The sequence below is a fragment of the Cornus florida genome, unplaced genomic scaffold (assembly GCF_030987335.1).
Source record: "Cornus florida cultivar Cherokee Brave unplaced genomic scaffold, ASM3098733v1 CherokeeBrave_3.0.0_Hap2_Chr06, whole genome shotgun sequence".
NCBI lineage: Eukaryota > Viridiplantae > Streptophyta > Magnoliopsida > Cornales > Cornaceae > Cornus > Cornus florida.
In genome coordinates, this window is record NW_026775576.1 from 106,357,267 (window position 1) to 106,380,072 (window position 22,806).

A 22,806-nucleotide genomic window follows, 5' to 3' on the forward strand; every position below is an offset into this window, starting at 1 on the left:
AAGTGCCAAAAGATGTATGTGTGTGTGTGTGTGTGTGTGTATCTTTATAATAATGTTGTCAGTCGACACCAGACATTCAAATTCTAGCACAGAAACATCCAGATATACCGTGCGCACACTCGGTAAACTGGCACTTAAATTTAGTTTTTCGTTCCATAACATACTTCTTTATCCTATAATATTTTTGAAAGAGTACGAACTATTTAATACAAGTAACAACTGGCATAAGATTCTGGTAACTATTAACAAACTAAAAAGACGGTGATGAAAGAGGACCAAATTCATTTGCAGGAAAAGGTACATAACAGACATTAATTGGTATAACTAAACATAATTTAAGCAGATAAGAAAGCCAACTCTAGGCGCTAAAATGCATTACAAAATGTAACGTCGGTTCACCAAGTTGATTGCCGAAGGTAAGGAACAATCACAGGATGCAACACTTTATCAGCATCCTTCACTCGCGAATAAACTCCATCAATCTGTATAAAAGGCAAGACCTTTAGGATGCAAAACAGAAATTGCATCAAATGCTTCAACAAAAATAAAAATAAATAACTAATACCGTTCACCCATTGGATAAGAGAAAAATACCAAGCCAGGCCAGCTGCTCAACTGCCTTTTTCTTTTTGAGAACCCAACAAATAAATAAAGAAAAGACACACAAGTACACTTACATCTAGGGTATGAACCACTGCTGCCAAGGTAAGGGGCGGCTCCTCTTCCCTGCAAAGCAAAATTAAATTCAATATTTGTTAGGGAACTGCATTATAAGTAAAGGATCAAAGACAGAAACACAATTGCTTAATAGTGGCGTTTAAATTGGAGTGTCGGTAAATATTTGCTGCCATATTTGAAAATGGATTCACATAAAAATGTAAAAATGAAAATGATAAGAGAGAAAATTTAAAAGGGGAAAAGAACACCATTTTGATGGGCATTTTCTAATCTAATTTCAAAACTTCTCTAAAAATGGATGATTTTCTGGAAACTCGAGGAAAAGCTTTCAACCAGTAACACTTGGGATAAACAGTGTGCTTTCAGTAACTTTTGCAGCTTACATTTCCAATGTCCTCAAAAACATTCAAACTCCATATTTGGTTAATTAATTTCAACCTTAGGTTCTAGTGGACTTCTAATTTAACAATCAAATTTATACTCCGTACTATGCTAAACTATATATCATATACTTGTAAAGGAAATACGACAAGGAACCTTTACATTAATTTTTTCTCTTTGGGTCTTATTGCTACTTGGATTAATATTATCAAGCATAATTTTTATTTATTTATTTATTTATTTTTTATTTTTATTTTTTATTTTAAACTAACTACTTTCTCAACATGTATGTCTATGACATCGGCAAAACTAGTGAGTGATGTGCAGTTTGTCAAATTTGCCAGGTTGCCATAAGCTGAGAGAAAAGCTCACGTCATTTACATGAACTACATGCATCTTCTTGATATAAAACACCTATAACAAAATTTAGAACAAATATGCTCCGTACCAGGAAACTATTAGGATAATCTTCAACCCCATAAAGCGATCCTGACAGAAAAAGTGAAAATAGTTTTAATTATAAATTTGATGTAGTCTCAAAACCGCAATCAACAGTACATATTAGCATACCTGTTGCATAACCAGAACCTTGTCGATGGTAATAGGGTAAAGATGTCATACCAACTCCTTGGGATAATCCACTACCGACAAGAAAAAAATAAAAGTAAGCCATCGTTCTTAATTGAACAATAACGTTGATACAAGTTAATCTGAAATTGATGGTGAAAGAATTATCTATCATGCACGAAAGTCAGATTTTATGTATTTATTTTATTGCTAGTTGTAGCTCACACACCCGATCAGATTAATTTTGATGACGGAATAAAACAGAAATATATATAAACCTTGGACTTGCAACTGGAAAAGAACTTTCAAAGCGTGCACGAGAATGGTTTCTGAAATCTGAATGAATTGGATCATCAACCTGCATCCGTAAAGTTAGAGGCATTTCAGAAAGACAAGTTAACACGAAAGAATAATGAGCAACATAGAATGTACCACTGCAGTATATGGGCGCTTCTTCCCAGGTGAGGAGCAAGGATAATCCAGATCACGAGAACCTGCCCATGAAAGGAAATAGGAGGAGGGATCAAATATTTCATAAACATAACCAGACCCTGCTAACAAAAAAAAAAAAAAAAAAACTATGGTAGAAACATTATAGGTAACCATAACCCCTCAAATTGCACATCCAATTACAAAGAAAGTAACAATTTTGTGATGTTTTTTCAACCCAATTCTAAAATACATTTTGATTTCAGGATACAAGATAGCATTGGAAGATATGCTTAAACGTAACCTTGTTCTTGTCTGAGTATAGATGAACTAATGCTATTCTACACTTTCACTCCGTCTACAGTCATATTGTCAATTAAATCAAAGACCATCTTTCTTGTCACCACGTCGATAAATATCCATTAAGCCTTCCCATTCTTGTAGAAATTCAAACCTGTACTGTCTAACTTACAAGGTATTCTTTTTCCATTTCTTTAGAGGAGAAGCGGTGGGTTGGTACGACGAGGTGGGTATGGGATGGACATCTCTTCCCGTTCCCACCTGCGTGGGAAGACCCTCACCCCATTCCCATCCACGCAAGAGACAAGTTTTCCTTTTGGTACCAGACCCTTTGGTCAAATCAAGAGGTAAAAATTCCAAACCCCCCATACTTATCCAAAAAAAAAAAAAAAAAAATTCCAACCCCCCCATATAGTAAAACAGTTTCAAATCCAGCTGAGAAAATATAGTATACCCAAGCAAAAACTAAGAATCAAACCAGAAAAGACGATTAAAAACAAAAAACCTGAATAAACAAAGGGGAAGGAAAAGAAGAGAGAGATTTATATATATTGTTATGACAAACGCAGCGAACCCAAGCAACAATCATGAAACACGACAGAAAAGTAAACACACCAAAAGAACACAAAGATTTATACACGGTTTGGCAAAGCCTACGTCCACGGTGGAGATCCGGCGAAAGTCTTCACTATGTGTAAAATCGGAGATTACAAGTTTCAGCCCCACTCTCTTCTCCGTATGAATTTCAGTTTCTCTCAATAATGCACTCCAAACCTTAAGTGCCCTCTATATCGGGCTATAAGTGAGTACTAATTAGAGTCTACGACCCACAAGCAAAAACGGGTCAATAAATTTCGGTCCACGAAAAGCTCATTCAACGGGTCGTTGGGTCGCATTGTGACCCCGGCACCAAATTCGGGCCACAACATCATAAATATATATATATATATATATATATATATATAGAGAGAGAGAGAGAGAGAGCCTCAAGATTGATGGCCATAATGACCTTCTATATATATATAAAAAAATATATAGAGAGAGAGAGCCTCAAGATTGATGGCCATAATGACCTTTGATATGTATATAAAAGTATATATATATAGAGAGAGAGAGCCTCAAGATTAAAGGCCATAATGGGCTTCAAAGGTAAAATTCCCTCAAGATTGATGGTGGTACTGAGCTTCAATAGTAGAGGACTTCTTGATGGAAGCATAGAATAATGATGAGCTTCACGGCAACATTAACAACCAGCGGTTATTGGTCTGGTAGTGCTGTTGTGAGAAGGGAGAGTGGCATTGGGCCAGGTAATAGAACAAGAAAACCCCATCTCATCAGGGTGGCTCTATTCGGAAACTGCCCCAATAGAAATTTTGTATCACAAGTGGTTTGCATTTATTCGGTCATAAAATAAAAAATCCTGAAATTTGTGCGTAAAAAAATTGCGAGCAATACTCAAGAAATCAAGAAAGAAAAACAAATAACCTTCAACAAAAATCTTAAGGATGTCTCATTTCAAAAAGCTAAAACAAAATCCGAACTTCATGAGTGCGTAAAAAAAAAATAGAAGCTAAATGCATTCCAATTTTCTTTAAGAAGATCTGACAGTTGAGAGACGACATGTATCTTCACCTTATAAAATATGAGACGACATGTATCTTCACCTTATAAAATATGATGTTTGACGGTGGCAAACAGATCCTTGACTAAAAAAGGTCAATACATGTATACTGGAGTGCCTAAATAAGAGAGAGAGAGAGAGAGGAATGTTACATCATCGCTGGGAGGCAGTTGGCAGCAACAGTGAGTATGGAAAGTGATAGCTAAGAGTAAGCACAAACCTAGTTTCTAATTCCTTTACTCCAAATGTACTTAGATATATACAAAGGTTTTTGCATGTCAATATAACATAAAACAATGGCAATGAAAATTTATTATAAAGCATACAAGGGAAGGTTCAGATTTGGATAATTTGAACCAATGACCGGCCTAAAGTAGACGGGTTTGTATTTATTTCCCATACCAATCGTTATTCCAATTTAAGAGATACAAACTGTCTCAATAAGTACAGGTCAGCATGGGCTACCCATCTTTCCTGAACAATCACCATCCCTATTTATCAGACATGTTAGAGAATTGAAAGAAGAAAGGGTATGCTTTGGTTCTTTTCAAACATAGTACAAGCCCAAACAAAACTTGGATTTTGCTACCCCTCCCCAAGACCGCCCTTAATCTGACTAAGATTTTCCTAAAACTGCCCCCACATTCGATGGGGCAGGCTGGTGGCTTAACCCCCTTATTCATGTCAACTGACATCTATATTTGGCTCTCACCAGTCACTATACATGAGATAATGATACAACTCCCTCCCACTGGCTTATCAAAAATGCATTCATTTCCTATTCTATGTTGTAGTAATTATCACTACATTACAGAATTCATATTGAGTCAATACATAAGTATGAGAGATCATCGGACACGGGAAGCTATTGCCTGTTTACATCTCCTGTTCCCTTCTACAAATTTGACAATACATGGTTCTCATATCGTAGATCATAATGAGTATCATTTCCTAAGACTCTGCATTTCAAAGTCAATATTCAATTTTACTTATTTTAACATTAACAATAAAGCTCTGTGAAGATATATATTGAACATATATTGTCCACTGCATTGAGTAAAAAAATCTAGAATAACATATCATTATGGGATTTTCCCCATATTCATTCTAAACCTTGAAAAAAAAATGTTGCAGAAATTATAATATCAAATATCTTACACAATAATAGCCCATAAAACCTGGAATGCATTTGAACATCTTTCAAACTTTAGTCCCAACTTAAAAGAATTCCAGGACAATATAATTAACCTTTAGCAAATTCTCCTTTTGTTTTTAAATATTCAAAGAGTTACAGTAATCAGGCGCTAAATGTTGATGCCAGCAAGTATATGCCACCTGAATATGAGAATCGAATGAAATAGTCGTTAACCAATGCTAGTCTTACCCAAGCAGAGTTCTTAGAGGGGAAGACTAGTGATAGTCTCAACCTTTTCATTATTTTTGCACAAAGTAATTGATCTTAGATTCGAACTCCATACTCAGGCTTGTCAGCCTGAACTTTTATCATTACCCAAGATTTTATTTTATGAAATACTTCTATTTCAAGAAAGACAAGAGAAAGCAATAGAGAATTCTTAGCAACTTCCTTCTAATCTTAAAAGCATTATTAATGCACCAATGCAGAGAAGTAATTAGACCCAGAGAAAGTTGAAGGTGTCAAAGGACAATACAGGAACAAAATAACATAGACCATGGCTAGAAGAAAGGACACAAGTTCCCTAAACTTAACAGAAGATATTACTTCAGATAGAGTAAAGTGGAGCAAATGGGTCCCTATTTTTTTTTTTTGATAAGTGAGCAAATGGGTCCCTTTTAACTGCCCAAAAATAGTTGGAATACTTTTTAAGTTGAATTGAATTAGGTTTCTTTTTTTCTTTTTTTTTTTAAAAAAAAAAAAGAATGAAAATTGCCTTTAAAAAAATTCAAAGCACTGAATTAAGCAAGTATGCACAGTGCAATGTATGTTTATAATAAGATACACTTTAGATGAAAAAAAAAATTTTGGATAACTCATACTCATAGTAATAAATATCAAATACCCAATTCAGTACCCATTGATCTGAATTGTTGACATGAAGCAGTTCTCTGTCATTAAATGTTTAGGATTTTTCTCATCTGTAATTTTCCATTCTTCAATTACGACGGAGTAAATGAAGTCAAACCAGTAGGCAATGACATTATGACACAATCTATGTAGCCTACAGATTCGCAGAAAGATTTTCTACTTCAAAGACAACAAAAGAAATGTTAGGGTTTACACACCATATTAATACCAATACAAAAGCAAAGAAAATGAATTCTCTACAAGAAACATATATAATGGAGAAACTGAAGGTAAGTGTAATAAAAGTTACTCATGCCTAATCCTGTTCGTGGCTGTTTCCATGATGCTTGTTCCCTTAAGAGTTGTACAAGTTCAGTATTTGTTGAGGATCTATACACTCCAACATCTGCATGATAACTGCTGAAAAGTTTTCCCTTATCTCTACGTTCATGTGACTTTATGACAGCTGAAACAAAAAAGGAGTAATTTAACCATTACAACAAAATTGTCTTCTAGTCAAATAGCAAATTATCATATACTATATCAAGTGGTCCAGTCCGGTGAAGGCAATATCTTATTACATGCGACAAATTCTTCTTTATCTATATAAAAGAAACAAAAAGGAAGCACACATCAGGCAGTGAAACCCTCGTGGTGCGGGGAGGATTGTTCAATAGTATAAGAAATAATTTAAGAGTAAATAAATCAAGTCATCAGTAATTAGGATCTTTAATCTCATCACTGTAGAAACAATTGCCACATGATTTTTTATTTTTTATTTAAAAAAAAAAAATTAATTAAAAAAACAGCTACTAAATGGACAAGGGGCCACTACTTGGTGCAGTGGTAAAAGATGGGGTGCCAAGGATGAGAACACAGGCTCAAGTATGGGAGCAACTATTTTACCAAAACTCAACTCAACAAAGCATTTTCCCACTACTTGGGGTCCGTAGAACCTATTTATCCATTCTATTATATCTAAGGCCATAGCCTCAGCCAAACCACATGCTATTTTACGCAAAACCAATGAAAAAAAATTAGGTCTGTGTGTAATCCATCCCTCCCAACCCCTCGCATAGGTAGGATCGGTTACTGGATGATGGCCTTTCAGCTATTAAATAAGGAACTGAATCCAAAACGTCCATAGTTGCCATGCTTTCTGCATCAATCAGTGCATTGGAAAGTTCAGGGAAATTAACCCATTGTGAATGTCCGCCCATCAATGTATCTAAACTGTCCCTGGCTACTTCAATAAAAAGGGTTTACTGCCTTTAACCTATGATTATTTACTTGCCTCAAAAAAAACAAAATGCCCCATGGAAGGAAAGGACCACTAAAGCTTTTTTATTCCTGGACATATCATCATCATCATCCTTGCCTTTATCCTGCATGAGCGGAAATTTCTGGACATATAAACTTCCAGAATTACTACTATAGTGGAGTATCACTAACCACACAGAGTTGGCATGATAAGTACCATCCTAAGAGAGAACACTCAAGCAATCCCCAATTACAAAAGATAACCCTTTCTAGCTTCCATCACCTTCATGAAAGTCACAATTTCTTTAGCAAGCTACTCCACCTTCCCAATTCCACATGACCAAGCCACTACTATATTCCAAAGGTTCTACATCCTAAACCTGCAAAGCCAACTGACACAAGAAGAGCCCTATTCGACACTTCAATTTAGTGGAAACACCACCTATCTTAATAACTATTACAGTTCGGTGGTGTTCCAGCCTATCTTGAAGTTGCGAGCTAATTCAGTCTTAGTTTCTTCTATTATGGAAGGCATTTGTATTGTTTTGCAACAACACAGTAGTTTCAAGCTTTCCTGGGTGCCCCAATTAACAGGGATCACAGGTTTTGAATTCCATAAAATCCTTGCCAAACAATTTAGTAAAAACCCATAATCAGATCACATATCCAACAATCCTAGTGATTTATCCAATTGATTCATTGCCAACCTCGCAACTCCCCTTCTACAAATGGACTTGCTAAGATCAGTCCACCCCTCCTTTCCCATGTCCTCTAAGATCAGAAATTTTGGTTCCAAATTGAGAATCTTAACGTTTAAAGCACGCAAACAAGAAAAAAAAGGTCATTAAGGAATTACAGTGAAACTTATTCTGAATTGTCTAGTCATGTGCTGGTTCAGTTTGGGTCTACTTTTATTAGGTTAGTATACTGCTGATTCAATTAAATAATTTTTGTTGTCGATTTAAGTTGTGAGTACTTTGGTAATTTCTAAATTTGATGTACATGTCCCCAAGTTCCCTAGTACCATGAAACATAAAAACTATTCCCTACATTTATCCTTTATCAACAATAAACAGTCATTAGGATGCCATTTATGCTAAAATGTGGTACAATAAGGCACTCTATAGAGTGACATAGTTAGAATGTCATGAGATAGTTCCAATTTGAAAGGTGGTTTCTCAGCTGTAGATATATACATAGGTTAGAATCATCATAATGCACAAGTCTTCCATTCATTTTGCAGAACTAGTTGAGCTCTTGATTTGCTATGACCTTTTCCTTTTATCACTTGCCTTAAAAACCTATATTTTTTTATGAAAATTGATTTTTAATCTTTTGCCTAATGAAATGACAACTAGGGAAAAACATAAGAAAATAATTTGCTTGTTAATATCAGTGTTTTAGAAAAGAAGTCCTATTTTAAGTTTTAAAGAGTGCATTCCAAAAACACAAACCGATTGGCAGTAGTGTTATTTGGTTACCTCTGGTTATAAGAATAATAATCACAACAAAAGAATACAAATACTTACGTTGGGCTGCCTTGCGCTTCACTATGGAAGATTCCTTACTAATAGGATTTGAGACCTGTTTGATTTGCTTGCCCTTTGGTATTGGTTTCGCTAGAGATACCTTCACCTAGATAATCACAGTTATACAAATCAATTATAGGAAAGGTAATGAAGTAAATAACTTTACAACACTATATAGAAGCAGAACCTTGGAATCATCATCATTCAATGACACATGATTGAATGCCTCGATACAAGCAAGAGCAGCCTCACGTGTTGTATAATTAACAAATGCGAAGTCTTTTCTTTTAGATGAACGGAGATTTCGAGCAAGAGCAACATTTTCAATTTCACCAAACTTTTTGAAATGGTCTCTCACTCTCTCTTCATCCCACAAGGAAGGTATATATTCAGCATAAACCGATTTCACCTGGATAAAGACAAGACAAATTAACCATTTATCCATCATGATCAACAACGTTAAGTAAATCAATAAAAAGATACAAAGAAAGAAGAAAGATTACATTTGAAAGCAAATTTTCTAATTAAAATTTGAACTAAAGTAGTTAGAACTTAAATATTGCCACAAAAAAAATTAATGAAGCCATGAAAACTTATTCGCCCGTCAATGAAAGATAAAAATAAAATTAGACACACCTTAAGCATTTCTTCTTCATCTGGCTCCTTCAAGGGTTCAGCCCAAGCGACTTTTATCTTCCCATGCTTCCCAAATACATCCTTATTTTGAAGTTTCTTGTAAGCTTTTTGAGCATCTTTCTTAGTTTCAAGTTCAAGAAACGCAAACCCACGATTACACTCGATGTTAGTTGGATCAGCCATAACTGCAACTTTGTCTATTTTTTCAATCCCAATCTCCTGCAACAGTTTAAGGACCTATACAGACATAATATTATATTTAGAAAGATCATCCAAACTTATAGAAGTTACTGTATGAGATCAATATCAGATGTAACAACTTACATCTTCACTCTTCCACTTCTTGTCAAGATTGCCAAGAAAAATTGTGTCATTTCCCTCAACAAATGCTACACCACACTGCTTTCCGCATATCTATGGTTGAATTTCAAAAAAGGACAAAAACTGAATCATAAAAGGAATAATTAATTATTTATTTATTTATAAGTAAAATCATAAAGGGAATAATGATCAAGGTAATTTTCTTTCCTGATACGTTTATCACACAAACCTATATATATATATATATATTAATAATAACTATAGGCCATGCAAGCATAATTGACAGAACTAATGCAGCTTAATTGATAAATTCCATGTAAAAAAATTAACAATTACAACAATGACGACGTTACTTATGATAACTGAGACCAAGAAATATAGCGGTAATTAATATGATAAATGTTGTATGACATGATGAGACATGGCAGCATGAATAGATAATATTACAAGCGTCAAACTACGGAATAGACATTTTTCATCTAAGTAGGGGAATGAATCCATATTTGTCAACCAAAAAGAACACATAATTTGACAAAGATGGATATCAAAGTGGCTGCTAAAAGTAACATTAACTTCCCTTGAAGTTCTGTAAATAAAACTTGTTTATTTCAATTGAATAAAATAGTTAAAGTGTGTATTTGATAATTTATTCCAAAGAAAAAATAGTTCTACTAATGAGAATTGCATTATTGATAGTACTAAAGATAAATCAAGACCACTTCCTAGTAATAAAAATTTACAAAATATGGTGTCCCAAATCTTGAAGATTAATACAAACAAACATGACCACATTATTAAAAATTCATAGTACCAATACCATTTATTTTATCTACTGTCTCAAAAGAACAATTGTGGAACCATTGGGCCATTAGCCCAGCAGGTATAACCTCTCTTCCCTCAAAAGGGGAGGTGAGGGGTTCAAGCCCCGTAGTGGGCATTTGTGGATGTGGGTGTGTTAGTATTTACCTAAACGGGAAAAAAAATGTCAAAAATAATTCTATTACTGATCCCAAAGAGGGAAGATAAGTGAAAACATGTATAGAACCCCATGAAATGTCAAAGCTATTTTCCAAAACCTCAACAGAGGATTCTGTAACTTGCAGAAGAAAAAGATCGCATGACTTTTCATATTTAAGAGCATAAGACTTCATATTAAAAGCCAAAGTGCAAAACTGCGTCTACTTCATAGACAATTGTAAAATATATTTCAAAAGAGTAGCTAAATTTTCACTCATTTCATGGTAGTATTGTAGTGGCCAAATTACGATTCATATTCCAAAATTTTTATTTCATCCTTTGAACACGAAGCACATAATCTTGCAAATGACAAGATATATTGACAATTTTGGAAAAAAGTAGAAACATAATAAATATAAATATATAAATCAGAGTAATAATGTAAGAACACAAGATAATCCTATATGATTTTTCCTGAAAGATCACATCATATACTGAGCACCTGCCATACTTAGTATAGCATCTTTTTTTTCTTTTTTTTTTTTTTTAATATATATATATATATATTTTTTTATTAATACAACATTCCGATATTCTTACCATTTTTTTCATTAAAAAAAAAAGTCTCATAATAAGGGTTAGGGTAATTATAAGTTATTACGGCTAACATACGAACTAATTTTATCATTTTAATCAAATTAAACGCAAACCATGGTCGGAAAAAAATTTACAAGTGAGCAACCGATATCCATTTCTTTACTACCTCTTTCAAAGTACTTTTGTTTTTGACCTTTCCAAATTTATTTTTTCCTTTTAAAACATATGAAACATATGAATCCACAGTCCCCTTTTGTGCACTATTGAGATCTTGTCCAAAACAATCACCAATGATTCCATTCTTCTTTTACATTTAATCAGAAGAACTTCCTAAAGTACCAAAATTTGTAAACAGTATGAAACACTTTTGCTCAATTAACTACGCCTATCCTAATAACACAACTCAAACCCGAACACACGTTGTCATGTTAGTTACACTTTATAAGCATTCCAGCCCACCAATCTTACAATCGTCGTTGCAAGTGCAATGATCTCAAGAAGAAGAAGAAGAAGAAGAAGTGTTCAATTTGGAGAAAAACAGAGGAGGATTGATTTCGTTGTCTCTTAGAGAAGAGTCTGATCTACAAAGATAAGATGAAGTATTTTTACCATGAAGCTATCAGAAAGGCTTTGAGTGGCTCATTTTAGAGAATGAAAATGCAGTGAATAATAACCGAGTTTTTTTTGTTGTATGTCTCAATAAGCAATTGAATCACAGATGATTATTCAACTCCCGAATCAAGCAGAATACTTTCAGTTCACATGTATTAGTTGGATTGCAATTTGATCCAGTAATACATATGCTTGAATTGAACCAAATTGAAAAAAATCCAAATAACCAATAATATTGTTGCATGCGATTAGTACATAGACGTGGTAATGATTATAGAAGATCATCCAGCCCAATAGTTAATGATTATACCTAAATATCTACAGTAAAATTTGTGTTTTGTCAAATATGGAGTATCTAGAAATAGGGCCAGGAAAGTTCTCAAAGATAAATGGTCTAAGCTCATCTCATTGAGTTTACTCATCTCGCCTAAACAAGCATTGAGTTTTAAAATGGCCTAAGCAATTTGCCCAAAGTAGCAACAAGTCACGGGCTTTATATACTTCTCACGTGTCACATACATGTGAAACTGTAATTGATAGCAATTCATGCAACAAAACAGCATATTTGTGCAACCAGTTTGATGTCTATTGCTTTTATACATGCATTGTAAAGCATATTTGTGCAACAAAACAGCCATGTGCGCCATCAATGTGTTACTAGTCATTCCAAAGCAACAATCACCTGTGAGGACCTACCCGGAGTTAGTAGCCCAAATAGGGAACGGAGGCACCATAGTCCATATATAAACTACTACCATAAAGAATTTTGTAGTGCGTTTGGTCTCAGTGAAGAACAGAGGGATGTTAGGGAGAGGGAAAAAGGGAAGGAGGAAGGAACTCCCTGTTTGATAGAGGGGAGAGGGAGATGGAAAGGGGAGGAGGAGGGAGCTATTCTTTTACTGCACACCCTCTGTTACTTGCCTTCTGAATTTTTTGCCCTTCAAAACTATAATTCTCAACCGATTTAACGGCCAATTTTCAATTCTTTCCATGAAAACTAGTACCATGAAACATAAAAACTATAGTTGATTAGTAGCCCAAATAGGGAACGGAGGCACCATAGTCCATATATAAACTACTACCATAAAGAATTTTGTAGTGCGTTTGGTCTCAGTGAAGAACAGAGGGATGTTAGGGAGAGGGAAAAAGGGAAGGAGGAAGGAACTCCCTGTTTGATAGAGGGGAGAGGGAGATGGAAAGGGAAGGAGGAGGGAGCTATTCTTTTACTGCACACTCTCTGTTACTTGCCTTCTGAATTTTTCGCCCTTCAAGACTATAATTCTCGGCCAATTTTCCATTCTTTCCTCCCAACTCAACCAAAGAACATGAGGGAAAGACAGTTTTATTTCCCTATAAATCACTCTTTTGTCCCTCCTCATAGCTTCCCTCTTCCATCCAATTTTCCATCCTATGTAGCAAACAAAGCATTAAGCTACATAAAAACAATTTAGCCAGTACATGACAAAAGAACCAGGAATCAAAAAGAATTACCTCAACTTTGGGATATTTTGCTAAAGCATTCTTAGCATCAGCAGCAGAAGCAAAACGCACAAATGCAAACCCATTCTTGCCCTTTCTACCCTTCATCATCACCCTCACCTCCACAATCTCACCCACCTCTTCAAAAACTTTCCTGATATCTTCTTCCTTTGTATCCTTGTCCAACCCACCAATGAATATCTCAGTTTTCCGCCGCCTTTTACGCTCCAAAGCCTCCATTTCCCCGCTCAATAATACTCCATTAGCCATCCCAACTTCCCCTCTCAAATCACCAACTTCACAGTTCTCCACCTCTTCCTTCTCTCCCTCCTTGCACTCACCACCTCCAAAATCTATATTTTTAGTTTCACATTCATAGTTCTCGTTTTGGATCAAATCCACATTTTCATCATCTAACTGAGTTTTAATAAAAGAAACAGCCGTTTCAGTTCCATTAATATTGTTCTTAGTTTCAACAGAATCCGAAACACAAGCTTCAGACAAAATTTCTGTCAAAGAAGCATCCTTTTCTTCATTGCAAGCCCCAGGCTCCTTCGGGTTTTCAACTTCCATTGAAGCACTAGGGTTACAATTAGGGTTTTCAGCATCCACAGCAACATCAAAAAAATGGGGATTTTCAACTTCCTTTGAAGCAAAAGCATTAGAGTCAAGATTACAATTTTTTACTTCCACTGGAACTGATTGATTAGGGTCAGCACTTTCAACTTCTAATGAACCCAACACACCAAATTTAGGGTTCTCACCATCATTCCCCGTACCCCGTTTCTCCGCCGATTCTTCATTCGAAGAAACAACCAAACCCGTTTGCACTCTCTTAGGCACTTTCCTCTTCACAATCTTCTTCACAATCCTCACCGTCTTCTTCACCACCGTTTTCGCCGGCGCCTTTGTGGCATCTTCTTGACCTATTCCACCACCATTCTCAATCATAGTATTAGCCACGGCAGTTTCAGGTGCTGTTGATGAAGCCTTCTCAGGTACTGTTTCAATTGGGGCAGTTTGGTCTGAAGCTTCTTCACTAATATTAGGAGTCCGTTCGGCAATTCCCATTTCGGATTCGATTTTTGAGGTTGTTTTAGGGAAAGTTAAAGGAGTAGTTTTTGGGAGTGTTCTTGAGACATTATCAGCATATTTGGTGGAGGTTTTGGGGGAGGAATTGAAGGTGGTTTCACTTTTGCCCGACGAGGATGGTTCTAGGGTTGCGGCGGCCGCAGTGTTGGTGGTGGTGGTGGTGGTGGTGGTGGTGGAGGAAGGTGGGGTTTCAGAGGAAGTAATGGCGGCGGATTTTCTGACGGCGGGCCTCCGTCTTGGCCCGACGGCAGTGGAAGCCTTCGACTTCGGTGGCATCTTCGTCGCTTTCTCTCCCTCTCTCTACTGTGGGTACAGGATGACAGACACACACATACAATATTGAATACAAAAGATTGATTTGTTCTTGTATTTTAAACCCTTGAAATATGGTTATTTTCACAAGAGACCCTTTTAACTTTGTGTTTAATTCATTTACACCCCCTTCTAGTTTATCAATACTTCGAGGAGACCCTTACATTCGTAAAAATTTAGTCAGACCCTGTCAGTCAACTAACAATTCCAAATAAGTGAAGGAAATAACTAATCTGCCCTTTTTATCATTTTCCATATAGGCTCAACCAAACTCCTTTTCTGGAACTCTCAACAATGACTACCCAATCTATTAAAGCAAACACCTTTTATTCTTCTTACCAAACACTCCGCTCTAGTCCAGGAGCCCACCACTATCGATAATTCACACATTCCACACACACACAGAGAGAGAGAGAGAGAGACAGCTCTTTTTCATGGGGATGGCCTCTGTTTTGCCTTTCAACTGATGTAGCATAAAATCCACTAATATATATACGTTTATATTTTTTCGAATTACAATGGAAAAGCTCTCTCTTTCTCTGTCTTCAATGGCAGATGTTATTCGACTATCTTCCATTTCGCTTAGCTTCAATTCTTCGCTGTTAACTCGTCCTTGAATTCTCTCCAACCGAGACTCCCACCCACTCAAAAATCGTATAAGAAGATCTCCTCTGTTGCCAATTCTTCTACTACTGGTTTTTTTGCTCCATTTGCCTTCAGACCCACCAAGCAATTGGTCTCTTTCAAGTTGCAAAAGGTTCACTCTTCAATGGGAATATTTTTATTCCTCAACTCTTGTTGATTGTGGGGAAAAAAACTCTTGTTGATTGGAGAGTTTTCTGTTTGAGTTGAATAAAGGGGTAGATTGACTAAAAGTTGTCTTTGGATTTCATAAGAAGGGGTGTCCAAGTTGAGCTTCATATATCTTTATGTTTTATTTGTTTTTACTTAATTATCATGTTGAGCTCAATTTGAACTTTCTTTAATCCTTGAAAGGAGTTTTTTTTTTTTAATTTTTTTTTTCATTTATTTTCTTCTTTTCTTTTTCTGAATAGAAAATTTTCTTTCTTGTCATTGGTTTGCTTTAAATATATGTGTTATCATAGGTATGTTATTAAAATATGTGTTTTTTATGTATGTTTTTATTTATTTTTTGGATTGTTTACAGTGATGTGAGAGTTACCATAATTTTCATGTGCACTACACTTCAATACGTAGAAATGTGAATCATTTGTGTATTAAAAATGAAGTTTGGCTTTATATAGAGCCAAACATGACTGTGGGAGGGGAAGAGGGAGTGAATATGAAAAATTCAATCTGGTATACAGTCTGTTGCCAAGCATGACCATTGGAGGGCAATTTGGGTATTATAATTTTTTTTTTTTTTTGGTTGATGTGAGCAAAAAGTGTCGCAGAGCACTGTAAAAGGAGGAGGAGGAGACTGGTGTGTGTTAGAAAAAGTAAAAAGTCTGAGTGATTTTTTTTTGTAAATGTAGCGATCTTCTTGAAGTATTGATAAACTAAAGATGTGTAAATGAATTAAACCTGTTAACTTTTTACATAGATTGTTCTAGAGTCCAGGACCCTATAAATAGTGTTATTTTCACCATAGATCCTTAAATTATATTTTATATAAAGTTTATATTAATTCGGTGATTAACTTTATCTATTTGAAGGTTATGAAACTAAATTTTACTTTTATTAGGGGTTTTGTGGCTCAATGATATCTCATCTATTTCCCAAAATTTATAGTGAGAATTTTAGTCTCCAAGCGAGCACAGTGGATGTGTGAGTTTCTTGTCAATGAAAAAAAAATCAGAATTTTATTTTGAGTAATTAACTGTCCGTCAACGCCCTACTTCTTACTTTGTTAAATCTTCATAACAGAAGTGGTTTTATTATTATAACTTAATTTGAGGGTGAAAAGTAAGTTAATTTAATTTGCCCATTATGGAGTGTGTGTGTGTGTGTGTGTGTGAGAGAGAGAGTGTGAGTATATATATATTAGATAGCAAAGGTAACTGGGGGACTTAAAAAAATTTCATATGGGATTTCTTGAGATATACTACGAATATTTCACCAAGGAAAATTAATTGTATATCACCTATTGTATGTTGTGATTTTTTTGTTTTCTATTTTTCATAATATGGATGGGAAATATTTTAATGGCTTCATCTATCACATAGATTATATGAATTTAAAGAACGTTCATTGGATTATCAAATTTTATATTTTGAAGTGTGAAAATTTATGCACTTAAATTTTCATGCTAACATTAAATTGAATGGTCTCGCTGTATAAAATAAAATAAAATTTGACAGGGACCATTTCGTGTTTTAAGGTAAAATTTGTCCGCAATAAATTTTTATGAAGAACATCAAAAATAAAGTATTATGATGTCCGACACTATTCCAACATACAAAGTGATTCCTTTAAGGCTTGTGTGAACAAGATAGTGACATGTAGATGGATAAAAAAAAAAAATTAACCATTGCAACACAATATATTTTTGAGGACAATAAATGGTCTGAATAATAAATTCAGTCTGAATTTGTTACATGCATTAATTATCGTTATTAATATATAAAGCATATAGGTTAAGCTCAACATTCACACATCCAAAGGATGATGATCAGATGTCGTATATCTATATACTATATATGCACCAAGAGCCAACACCACAGGCAGCAGTACCACAGCAACATTGATGGCCACCTTTCTACCCAATCTCACCCTTGTAACTGACCTTTCCATCCCATTCTCGGCTGCTTTATTTTCCATTGTTTGGCTAAAACCTCCTAATTTCTCAGAATTAAGAGTAGGTTTCTTACTCACTTGAGGCTGATTGGTCTCTGTAGTTTTTGAAACATTCTGTTGAGAGTTTTGGAGTGGTTTGGGTTGATCTGGATTGGTGATTTTCTTGATTGGCATTACAATATAAAGGCGGGCAGCAGCAAACTTGGCATGGATTTCATCTGAATTGCACTTATTTGGAATTTTAATTTCCTTGCTGAAACGGCTCCATCTTGTCCTGTCCAGAGGGCGTTCTCCTGTGATCTTTAGGGTTCCCAGACTGTTGACATGGACCTTTAGCTGCTCTTTTTTGAATTCTACATATCACAAATCAGGAAAATATTTGATTAACCAAACCAATTGCTACTTTAACTTGGTAATTTTCAATTACTTATATACAATTACTCATATATATACCAAAGAAATAAAATAGAGTACCGGGAAGATGGAGTACAAGAGTTTCGGCTCCTTCCTCTCTGGTCCAGTTGCAGAATGGTTCAAAATCATCATAAGATTTGGTATCCATGGCAGCTTTTGTACTATTCTTCTTCTTTCGGGTTTTGAAGAAGTTATGCAGCTTTGATTGAAATGAACACATTTCTCTTCTTATCTCTATAATCTATATATATATATACATATACCGATTCCATATATACAGACAGACACATTCGATCATAATATGAAAGGAGGTACACGTTGCCTCTAATTACAGGTTTCTTGATCAGAGCTTGATGGGAATCACTTGTTTTTGGGTTTGAATATAAGTTTTTGATGAATTGCTTCTTGTGAATGGCAACCTTGGGAAGGTCTCCTATTTGCATGGGCAATGACAAGATTCCTCCTATTGAAATTTATTCCTTTACTCATTGAACAGGAGGAGGTTTAAGATGCTTTCCATTCCATGTGCAACATCAGCTTAACCCAATCTATAGATAACCCTTTTAAGACTAGTGGGCCCATGCAAGCCAATTGAATAAAATACAAGTTTCAACTCTCCCCAAAAAAATTAGTGTGAGAGTTTCTTCGTCAATATATATATTTAAAGGAGATATATTTACACTTCACTTTTTATGTTTGCTGTACAATTTTATATCACTTTTGATAATATAAAAAAAAGTTGAATGGATTTTTTTTTTTAAAAAAACCCAAAAAAAAAAAAAAAAAAAAAAATTATATTGAATAAATTACCTCTTTTGACCGGGCCAACACATAATATAAATTAGAAATAAACACGTAAAAATAGAAAATCATATTCTAGTTGAATTGAAACACCATGAGTTCTGAATCCCACAGGCAACTTGTGAAGATTTAAAACTCTCTTTCAAATTGTCTCACTAAATTTGTTCTAGGACTATGATACCATTTTTCCAGGTCAAGTGGTCCCAATTAATGAATTTATTTATTTATTAGTAAATTAAATAAATAAAAAAAAAATTCCGCCATTGGAGAAGCATGCACACACACCCCCATCCGGCCATACCCTCCCCCTCACACACACTCAACATCAACCTTCAAAGTTTTGATTAACGAGAAGGTTTGAGGACCCACTCTAGTGAAACCAAACATGGTCTAATAAGAAAGAAAAGAGGTGCAGGGGCCACACCAAAGGACTAATTACCAAACATGTAGAACCAATAGAGATCTGATCATCCATTTTTGGTCAAAAATCATTTGAACAATGATCCCATTAATTTCCTTGTCTTTTTCCTTTCCATTGAAACCTAGAGGACGACCCTGTAGGATCTTCTATGAGTGAAATCTGAGAAGTGAAAAGACCAGAAGGAAGGAAAAGAAGTATTGGAAATGTAGTGGTCACTCAAGGAAGGTTCATAAAAGTAAAAGGTGAAAAAATTTAACCATCTGATGTGAAATAATACCCATGAAGAACAGGAACTTTATGTGGAATTACAATTACATCATGCGATGTTCTACCATGTCGTGAACTCTTTGCTTTCCCATGAGTCCATGAAAATTTGATGAGATATATGGAACTACTGATTTTACTCATAGTTTTAGAAATTTATAGTACTATCTGCATTAGAGAAAAAAAAAAAAAAATGGTTTCACAATTTACTCTCAAATCTGTGGTGACTATTGCAAGACTTGATCTAATATATATATTGAGATACATATTAGTTATGGTAATTAATTTTGGGTAAATTATACGGACATCTTCTATAATTTTTTATAATTATAGGGACCTCTCTTATAATTTGAAAAATTATTCAAACCACCCTAAAAATGAAACTAACTCTACACGGACCTTCCTTCTGTAATAGTCAACGCGAATCAATGAATTGATATGTCTTCAATTCCAGTTCCAATTAAGGGCAGTTTGTTTCATGCTATCAAATGGAGATCAAGTGAATTTGAGAATGTGTGTGTGTGATGATTACTTAAGATTTATGTATGGAATTCATCTAGTAGGTTTATACATATAAGTTTGGTGAGTGTGGTAGGAATATTATTGCTCCAATTGGACTCTCTCTCCCTTTGTCTGTTTCTCTATTTTGCTAAATTCAGTGTCTTGTATCAATTTATATACACACAATAAATGGTGCTGAGAGACCATGCTTTGGCCTGGGTGGTGACACTAATGCTTCATGATATATATGGCTTTACTTGTCCTCTTAACTTTTGTTATATCAAATGTCACATAAGCTGTAAAAAGTATGAGCACTCACTTCTTTTAGAACAAGACAACATCAACCTGGCCTCCAAAACCTATCAGTTTTTCATTATTCATTCCATCAATGTAATGACCTGTCTATCATGTGTCCTTGGGCTGTACTAGTAAATAGTTCTCTCTCTCTCTCTCAAAATTTGATATTATGTGGTTGCAGCCTTTGTGGGTTGTGATTGTTGAATCTTGAGAGAGCTAGGGAGGGGGGACTGGTGTGCATGGAGGTCGAAGGAAAAGGGGGTGTTTGGAATGAAGTTTGATCCAAGATATATCCATTTGTTAATCAATCTCCTTTCGATCTTATGGTTTTAATTTGAGGCCAATATTGGTGGTTATTGGTGAATTTATGGACTGATCTCGGACCAGGCTTCATTCCTCACACCAATCTTTCCTGCAGAAACACGCTTATGAGTGCATCAAGAGGCAGGTATGCTAGTCTTCATCAATATCCTAGCTTACCAAGAAATAAATAAATCTTGATCAATTATATTTATAGATCACACCTTAATTTAATTATAGTTTGTTTTGCCCTTCTCTTGAAAATCTAATTAACTTTCCATGCAGTCATCATAATCTATATATGATCCCTAGTAGGATATTAATAAGTAATAACCTATTAGGGTTTGTCATTTGGAAATTTTAATGTATATTAATTAGTAGTGGTCATTCTCTATTTTATATATATATATATATATATATATATATATAACCCTTATGAATATATTTGCAGTTGTAGCTTGAAACTTTTAGTTATTGAAACACATATGTTTGGCTTTTCATTATACTTGTAGTTTATGAATCTTGGGAGAGTAAGTATATTTATATTACCCTTACCTCCCTCTATCTCTGTGAGAGGCATAAGATGAACCCTAGCCAGCAACATATATATGTTTGATGTACTTGGCCTTAATTTCATCGATCGCTAGAATTGGATCTTATATCCTTCTTCCTGTTTATGCAAACCAATCCCGTGGCACGGAGCCCAAAACATTTATCGAGTATGATTACAACTATGTATCTTTCCATATGTAATTTCTGATTAATTCAGAATGGGAATTAGGAATGATAGATGCAGATGTACGGACACATACATTATTGTTAATTGGATCATTTGAGAGTACTACTTAATTATCTCTTTCAGTTCATGTACATCAATTTGTATCATTATATATATGTGTGTGTGTGTATATATACGTACACCACATATTAGGATCAGTTGTTTGTCAATCAATGTTAATTAATTTTCCGAACAGTGGCATACGACTCTGGTAGCACCCAATAAGCAAGACAGCCGTAAGTAACATCATGCACAAACATTTTAAGCCAAATGTAAAAAATAAAAATAAAATAAAATAAAGAAGCAAACTTTATTTCAACGATTACATTACTTGATTTATGTGGTTGGAAAGCTAGCCCAGATCCCTGCTGTAAATTTTGGTGCTGTAATTATTTTCAAAGCCACTACATCTATTTTCAACACATTTGTTTTTTTTTAGCCAGTTGTAATGTATTGAAAAATGTATGTAATGTGTTAATATATGTAATATATTGAAAAACACATGTAATGTGTTCAAAAGTGTATAACATCACTACAAAAAATGAGATTACAGTCGAAGATCCTAGCTCTGTGTGTGTGTGTGTGAGTGAGATATGTTAAGAAGTGTACAAAATCACATCATCAAGGGAGATTATACACTAGAGACTGTGAATCTTCAACATGTGAATCATTTTGTGTTTTCTGTGAAGTATTTATTTGAAAATTATTAGAAGGAAATGCACATATAAATAAATGACTAGTATCACATATATATTGTTAGATCCATATCTTAAAAATTTAAGTTTTGGGACAATTGACAATTACGTACCTAACGTATATATATCAATTTTTTGGTTATGTGAGGTCTTGGATTCGATCCTCTAAATTTGCATTTGTTGTCCTCTTCTGTTTTTGTCTATTTGCTTTGTTTTCTATCCATTCGACTCTCATATGAAATAGGGTCACATGAGGAAGTGTGTTAAAAGTATGATTTGCGTGTGTTGTTAGCTAGCTAGATCATTCATTCATTCATTTCAGAACAAGTCAACCTTTGGTGTAGTTGATAATCTATTGAGGATTTGGCAAGTTACATTGATTGGTGCAAAAAAAAAATACAACTAACATAACAAAAATTCAAATCCGACATCTATATACGGACCACCTTGCATAAGATAAATACTTCTATGTATTTGTGAACGATGAATATTTCGAAAAATTTAGTATATTCTTCTTGATGCCAGGGATTTATAATGCCACTAATCTTCAATCTGTGTACTATAAAACATTGTCACCCCATTCAATGGACGGTAAATCATATGATAAAGTTTAGATTAGTCCATGCATTTTTGTTAAATAGAAAATAAATTGTGGTAGAAAAAAGTTTCCAAACCAAATACAAGTTGCTGTGTACGGATTGCAGTGTATCATGAACAAGGTTTGTGTTACTTCCAATAAAAAACAACTAAAGAGGTAGAAAAA

At 34.6% G+C, this 22,806-nt stretch overlaps 2 protein-coding genes across 3 annotated transcripts; both read right to left on the minus strand.

Moving 5' to 3' along the window:
- Window positions 1-262: 262 nt before the first annotated feature.
- LOC132313707 (nucleolin 2-like) lies at window positions 263-14,829 on the minus strand. 2 transcript variants are annotated; one of them, XM_059812613.1, is made up of 12 exons: window positions 13,424-14,829; window positions 9,770-9,859; window positions 9,446-9,682; window positions 8,997-9,218; window positions 8,810-8,915; window positions 6,331-6,486; window positions 2,059-2,120; window positions 1,905-1,984; window positions 1,630-1,700; window positions 1,508-1,548; window positions 678-726; window positions 263-482 (listed from the first exon to the last, which is right to left on the minus strand). In XM_059812613.1, the coding sequence occupies exons 1-12, from the start codon at window positions 14,777-14,779 to the stop codon at window positions 478-480; spliced, it is 2,475 nt and encodes an 824-aa protein (XP_059668596.1). In that variant the 5' UTR covers window positions 14,780-14,829; the 3' UTR covers window positions 263-477. The 2 variants fall into 2 exon arrangements, with proteins under 2 accessions (XP_059668596.1, XP_059668597.1); XM_059812614.1 differs by having other exon boundaries at window positions 6,337-6,486; window positions 13,424-14,828.
- Window positions 14,830-17,284: 2,455 nt separating this feature from the next.
- LOC132315109 (inactive protein RESTRICTED TEV MOVEMENT 2-like) lies at window positions 17,285-18,351 on the minus strand. Its single transcript, XM_059813867.1, has 2 exons — window positions 18,047-18,351; window positions 17,285-17,925 (listed from the first exon to the last, which is right to left on the minus strand). The coding sequence occupies exons 1-2, from the start codon at window positions 18,204-18,206 to the stop codon at window positions 17,426-17,428; spliced, it is 660 nt and encodes a 219-aa protein (XP_059669850.1). The 5' UTR covers window positions 18,207-18,351; the 3' UTR covers window positions 17,285-17,425.
- Between the last annotated feature and the right edge of the window lie 4,455 nt (window positions 18,352-22,806).

Coding starts and splice junctions, on each gene's coding strand:
- LOC132315109 (XM_059813867.1), bottom strand. CDS start 18,206: ATGTGTTCATTTCAATCAAAGCTGCATAACTTCTTCAAAACCCGAAAG. Junction 17,926..18,046: donor TCTTGTACTCCATCTTCCCG/GTACTCTATTTT, acceptor TGTGATATGTAG/AATTCAAAAAAGAGCAGCTA.
- LOC132313707 (XM_059812613.1), bottom strand. CDS start 14,779: ATGCCACCGAAGTCGAAGGCTTCCACTGCCGTCGGGCCAAGACGGAGG. Junction 8,916..8,996: donor TGAATGATGATGATTCCAAG/GTTCTGCTTCTA, acceptor GTGATTATCTAG/GTGAAGGTATCTCTAGCGAA. Junction 1,985..2,058: donor AGCGCCCATATACTGCAGTG/GTACATTCTATG, acceptor TTACGGATGCAG/GTTGATGATCCAATTCATTC.